This window comes from Merops nubicus, unplaced genomic scaffold (assembly GCF_000691845.1).
Source record: "Merops nubicus isolate BGI_N331 unplaced genomic scaffold, ASM69184v1 scaffold50373, whole genome shotgun sequence".
NCBI lineage: Eukaryota > Metazoa > Chordata > Aves > Coraciiformes > Meropidae > Merops > Merops nubicus.
In genome coordinates this window covers 1-6897 of record NW_008599225.1, presented here as the reverse complement: position 1 = coordinate 6897, position 6897 = coordinate 1, and the positions used below count along the sequence as shown (strand labels likewise).

The 6897-nt window shown below is 42.2% G+C and overlaps 1 protein-coding gene across 1 annotated transcript; it reads right to left on the bottom strand.

Annotated features, from left to right (window-relative positions):
* Window positions 1–3071: 3071 nt before the first annotated feature.
* LOC103770031 (survival motor neuron protein-like) lies at window positions 3072–6891 on the bottom strand (the record flags this gene model as incomplete). The annotated part of the gene is made up of 6 exons (XM_008937277.1): window positions 3072–3128; window positions 4060–4176; window positions 4696–4767; window positions 5727–5870; window positions 6277–6450; window positions 6787–6891. Coding segments are annotated over 6 exons (669 nt in total), but the record flags the coding sequence as incomplete, so codon positions are not given.
* Window positions 6892–6897: the final 6 nt, after the last annotated feature.

The following is a 6897-nucleotide window of genomic DNA, read 5'->3' as shown; positions in this document are numbered from 1 at the left end:
CTCTGTCTTTTCTGTTGGTGACCTTTTCAAGCTGCTGAGCTAGAGGAACGCAACTTTTAGCAACAATGGCAAGGGTGAATCCAAGGAAAGAAAGCTGATAGTAACCCCTTGCCCAGAATCTAAATTCAGTATTTTTTTTTTAAGTGGCTCTGCTGCTGTCACTTATTTGCCTTACCAGATTTAGGAAATATATACTTGCTTAATCTTAACAGGAAGGGTTGTCTTCTCTCTGCAGCATACAGTTTAGGTGTTCTTCTTACCCCAGAGGAACTCATCCTTCTTACAGGGAGGGGAATAAAGTCTACAGGTAAACTGATGTTTCAGCAGTGTCTACACCTGCTGCACCTCAGATGCTTCTCATTTATCCTGTCTGGATGATAACAGCCTGTTGCTGAAACCTTTTGACATGCCTCCTTAATTCCCCTTGACTTCTACAAACCAATGTAAATTACAAGAAATATAATCAGTGGATAACAAGACTAACTTAAAAATACAGCTTCATAACTTTGTAGCTAGCTATATTACCTTGTATGCCCAAACTGTTGAAACTGTGCATTACCAAGTATTACCCACACCCTTTCATGTCTAGTTTACAGACCTACCAATGAGCCCTGCCAGGTCTTGCCCCAGGATCCTTCCTCCCCTGTGAGAGTTTCAGCTCATCGGTTGTCAGCAGTCCTGGTGCCTTGTAAAGGTTATTGTAAATGTTACTCTTATTAAAGGTTAATGTAAATGTTATTCTACTAGGCATTAATGTGTCTGCAAAAGTATCCTCTATCAGTTTACCCACTCCAAGGTATTTAAACACCTAAATGAGTTGAGGTCAAAGTTCTACTTCTCTCAACTTAATAGCAAAAACCTGTTTTATAATGGAGAGTACCTCAGCTCCACTGTATTTTCATTCACATTTCATATAGGTTTGGACCCTCTTTAAATCCTTAATGATGTCTGCTTTTGCAGAAAGGGTTGCAAACTGTGGAGGTTTGAAGAACCTTGAAAAGCTTTCAGTAAATGATACAGAAAGTGCCTGGAAAAACTTCTTTAAAACATGTAATAACATGCCTTGAAAGCATAAGGGCTTGAGGTTGGTTTTTTGTCCTTTACCTTCTTGTATTAGGAGTTATACACCTCCATTGCAAATAAACATATATTGTAAAACCTTTACCAGGATGAAATATATCTGTCTGTTCTAGAGCAGGGTTAGTTTAATGTAAAAGGGCTGAGGAATGGAAGACTAAAAATAACACAGGGTGCTAGATTTTAAGTGTTAAAAGCTGACAGTCACCACTTGTTGCCACAGGGCCAGACAGACAGTGCAGGACTAGCTGATGGAGGCAGGTGGCAGCTGTACCTCTTAAGCAGTGAACACTTGATGAACAGCTGATTTCAAAGCAGCTTAGGGAAGCTAAGCTTATGTCTCTCTTTTTAGTCAATTATTTGTGGGAAAACTGATTTCCTGACATTCAGCCACAGCTGGAAAAGGAACTGAATGCATCAAAGTTCAGGCCTGTATTTTGCAAGTTTCCCTGAAAAGCAAACCACAAAATTAGTGTCTTGTTTTGTAGCTGCAGCCTCTGTTCTGCACAAGTTAAGTCTCTAAGGGCAGAAATCCACATCCATACTTACCATTACCTTTCCATGGCTGCTTTTTCTAATTTGGTTTTAGCAATAGTACACAGGAAGAGGCCACACAGCAGAACTTCGTGGTGTGCTCTGTTCATCAAACATGTCTACAGAAGCTAAAAAAAAAAATACTAGCCCAAAACAAAACACACACCTACGCTAAAATTTTGGAAAGTAGAACTTTATTAACAAGCACTTGAAACAAAAAAAATCCCCAGTCTAAATCCAGCTCCCATATTCAGGACTAATCAGAGCCATGACACACATCTTGCAGTACGATGTTCTGCAGACTTCTTCCACCAGTGGCCATTACAACACACGTTGCTGCCATAGCTGTTCTCCTGAACGAGTGTGCTGGAATTGCTAGTTTTGGTGTGCTCAGACAGAAAGGTCTGAGAAATACAAGAGGTGCTAAAGGAGAGAGAAATGAAATCTATAGTGGCTGGTTAAAGGCTTAAATCTATCACTTGCAAAAAAGGACTTAAAAGTTGTTACATAGATGAAAAAACCTTTGATTGCTGCAGTTGTTTCTAAATACGTTGGCTATTTTAAGAACCAGTTAATTTCAATGCACACAGTATTACTAGCTTCCAGCTGTTGTCAGGGGCAGCTCAAAGTGTTCAGATTAATTGTCTAGAAATCCAGACGTTCGCCACGAACCATCAATGCATAAATGATACACCTCTCAGCAGGAAAAATTTGGACCTGTCTTTAAAGAAAAAGGCAAAAATTAGTATAAAAGAGCATTTTGTTTTAAAATAAACAAAAATAATTACTCAGCTGCACAGAAATTACATGTTGTCACAGAAAAATAACTTCCCTGAGAGAATACAGACAACGTGTTCTATATGGAACTGAATGACATGCTGGAGAATTCTAAACAAAGGATTTAAAATAAAAGCATAGGCTCTGAAGTAATGAGAACAGAATTGCTCAACAATATCAGACTGAAATATTGATCTCACCCTGAAAACAACGTTTAGCTACACATCCTGCTGTCCCCTGTGTAAAGTGGCAGTTGCTTCCAAAGATGTGCACAGAGATATAAAAATGCATTTCACTTAACCCTTTATTTTCAAAACAGCCCACAGACAAGTAAGGTGACTCCTGATAAACCAAGTAAGCTATGGTGTTCATCCTGACGTACAGGCATGCTGTAGTTAAACCTCTTGTCAGCAATAAAACACTTCCCTCCATTCTAGCCAAAAAAAATGCTATTTATTTGATGGCTGCTAAGGAAAGAAGGGATTAATACTGGCAGAAGTGGTCTTCGCAGAGAGCCACAACAGGGGATGGAAGTCACACACCTCAGACTTTGCACAGAGTTCAAAACTCCTTGAGAGCTTGTACAGCAAACTGTAGTTTCAAAGAAACTGGCCAGGCAACGCTGTATGTGTGTTCAGCACAACATGAGGATACTTACAGTCCTTCAGAACAAGGGTGGCTATTCAGTTTGTTTGCATGCACTTATCCAGCACTGCTTCCATTCGACTCTGCCTCAAACCCTGCAGGATACCATTTTGTAAAAATCTTAGTTTAAGTAACATGGAAATAAAAACTTTAGTTGCAGAAAAAAACCAAACCAAACAAAAACAAAAACCAAACCCCCAAAATAACACATTTTTGGACAATTTTTCCTTAACAAATCAGGAATAGCTTTTTACTCTGAGGATACCAGAACGGGCAGTTTGAAAAGGACAAAAGACCAAACTATATGTCTTCTTTATTAGCAGTGGCTCTACAGAGTAACTTGGAATACCTCTTTCTTGTTCAATTAAAAGTGAATTAAAGCAATCCACAATTATATATAATTTGAAGCAATAAGTTCCAAACTCAGTCTTCTGACCATACCCTACAGCACCAAAACCCTCCTTTCTGACTTCTGCAATGCAGAGAGTTTAATTTCTGCTGCAATTTTCTTTCTTCATATGTGCACAAAGGAGAACAGAAATCAATACTCCACATCACATATTTTTACAACTATGCTGACAGCTCCTGCTGGACCTTTGCAATCACATGAAATAATTATTGATCAATAGACTGCAAAAATGCCAAATCTGATCCCAAATGTGATGCTAAAGACAACATATAGTAGACTACTGAATAATATACATATTTGACTTACCCTACTTGTGTATGAAGACAGAGCTGGTTGTTTTAGAATGGCTGCAAAACATTGGCTATAGAAGTTCCTAATTGGGTCCCTCTATTGGAAAGAAATAACTAAAACATTGACTACACATACCTGCTGGCTCTCATGACTCCTATCAAGGACAAGAATACTGACACAATACAAAATATTCTTAGCTTTAGCTATCTCAGATTAGAATAAGAGCTCTAAAAGGCGTCTCTCCCTGTCCAGCTCCCCGAGAACAGCAGCAGCAGCAACATAAAAGCAGACTGACAAAGACTCCTCGTGGCAAGAGCAGCACGCACCTGGTAGTAGCCAGTGTGATAGCCATTCATGTACCAGGCAATCAACATGCTCCCCAGCGCGTCGTCGTCCTCGGCGTAGTGCAGGCCCAGGGGCGGTGGAGGCGGAGGGGGGATGAACTGAGGAGCCAAAGGAAATGCCTGTGTCCCCACAGGGTATATCCCAGGTTAGACAGCAATCAAAACTGAACACTGGGAAACAGGAATATAGCCCCAGTGCCCTCTCTAAAAAAGGAGTCGGGTAAGGTGGTTATTTTCTGAAAACACCTAATTTCCAAAGCCTGGGAGAAAGGATTCCTGCAGCTTCTCTCTACAGAAGAAGTCCTACTGGGGAAAAATGTTTATCTGCATCAGCAAAATGCTGTTCATCAAGCATAAGGTGTAGTTTCTTCAAATAATATTTCTGTTGATGCTTTTACAAACAGCTTCACTGCCACAAAAATCAGTGCAGACCGAACCCTCCCCGTGCATCACATTCTTGCGATATTTCTAACAATGCATTATCTAATACTTGCAAAACACAGACTTTAACACAAAAATGTGTTCTAAAACCCACAGGTGGTGCCCCGTTCAGTTAGAAAATTTGAGATTGCCAATACTTAACCCTGCCACTCGCTTCCTCCTCCTCCTGTCACTCACCAGTGGCACTGCTGGGATGGACTGGGGCCAGGCAGCAAAAAAAGGTGGAGGTGTCCTGAATTTTGGTCCAGGCTACATTGAGAAAATTGAATAGTGCAGAAGAAAAATAAATTTCAGGCATGAGGACTTGACTTCACATAATTATTTGAAGTAACTCAAATACCTTAAATTGAAGGCTACACAACCCAGCAACTTTATGAAACTGCAACAAAAACACACAGCAGCTATTTCTGTGAAGCATTGCACAGTGGGAAATGTAAGACTTAAATTACACATGTCGTCAAGGTAAAAGGTGCTGGAACGGAATTCTAGTTACTACAAGCATTTTTAATGGCCTCTTTGTAAGCCAAAGTCAGCAGCTGAACTCTGACAGGAAGAAGATACCTAATAATGCACAGAGACAGACAGACAATTTCCCTGCTCCTGTGTGCAACCCAAGGCCATCATGCTGGTGAGTGTTTTTAAAATAAGTTTAGATACAAGATTATTGATAAAGAAGGAAAAAGGTAAAAACAACCTTTACACAGAAATCATGCACAAGGACTAACACTTGGAAAACACAAGGCTGCCTTCCACTGCGATATTCTTTAGGCCCCTGTACAACAGGAAAGGTGAAGACTGAGTGTCTCAATACCTCAGTCCCCAAAATTCAGCAGAAGAGCCGCAGCCGAGAGCTCCCATGACATCCAGGCACCACTTCTGCTGCCACGTCCCGTGTAGAAAATCATGCCAATTGGCTAGAAAAAGTACAATCTTACAGCCCACTTTTTGGTGACAAGGCAGTTGCAAAGGCAGCACTAGCTGAGCAGAAGGCTCTCCTCATCACAGAGCTGCACGGCAACAGGGCTTCACTGTGGCTACACTACTGTAGAATGACAGGCTGCCAGGCTCTGACACCTGCAGATCCATGCTCAACATGCCATCAGCTGCTTACTACACAGTGACAAATACCCTTCTGGGGCCTTCAGGATTTGTAAGAGTGTCAGGCTGAACAGTGGCACATGAACTATTCTAGATAAAGCTCAGCTTACCCTTCCCATGCCTGGGCATCCCGGGGGTGGAGGAAAATGCAGGTTCTGAGGTGAGAATCTTGGTTTTGTGCAGTTCTTTCTGTTCCGAGGCGGCCGAGAAGACATTTCACTTTCATCTGTTGAACACGAAGTTTCATTTGGGTTCTAGAAGAGCAAGACACTTTAAAGAGACACACTAAACAGTTTACAAGCAAGCAGCTGAAGTGTGAAAAAGCTTGGAAAGCCTGATCCATATCCTTCCTCCACTCTAGCTCTCCCAGTCCTGCTCAGGAAAGGCATTATAACCTCATGATCTCATCCACTCACCATTTCAGCTACCTTATCTTTCACTTGTGAATTTTTTGTTCACCTCCCCCTTTCTTCCATGCTGAATTCTAGAGTTAAGGGGACACTTCCATCCCCTCCATCAGCTTGTGTCCATTCACAATGGAACTGGGTATTGATCCTCACTCTGAACACCACAGTGGTACCAGAAATACTGAAAAAACTGATACACACCCTTCCTTTTTGTTTTTCAGAAGAAGACAAAAGCATTCCCCAACCCATTTACCCTTTCAAAACCGGCTATAGGAAGTAGATTAGAGAGTTTCTGCTCCTCCTGGTTTCCATATCCCACGTAAGCAACAATACATGTGCCTCTCTTCTGATTGATGGAGACAATGGTTGCCTGGTACACGTTACCATCCTCAGACCAAACAGCGTAGCAGCTGTCACCCACTTTCCACTGCAACAGAAGTGAGAGAAGCATGTAAACACCCGCCCTCACAATCACACAGAAATGTGTTTTTTTCTAACTAACTGCTTTTTACCCCAACCATGTGAAAGATGTCTCCCACACAGAAAGATTTTCCCTTCTGTTTAACGAAGTTGCTCACGTTACCTCTAAACAGAGTGGATAACATTCTCTCTCCTACGGCCCAACGTCTTCCTATCAAGGCGAGGGAGCAGCTGCCCGCAGGTGCCAAGGACCCGCCCCGTACGCAGCCCCGGTGCCCGGGGACCCGTCCCACACGTTCCCACACGCAGCCCCGGTGCCGGTAGCATCTACGAGCCAGCAGACCTGTTTCACAGGCGTTGCGTTGCTCTTGTTCCCACTTCTGTTCTTTTTATTGGCGTTCCTCTTCCTCCCCGTGCCCTGCTCCTGCTTCACCGAAGGCTCCGAACACTCCCC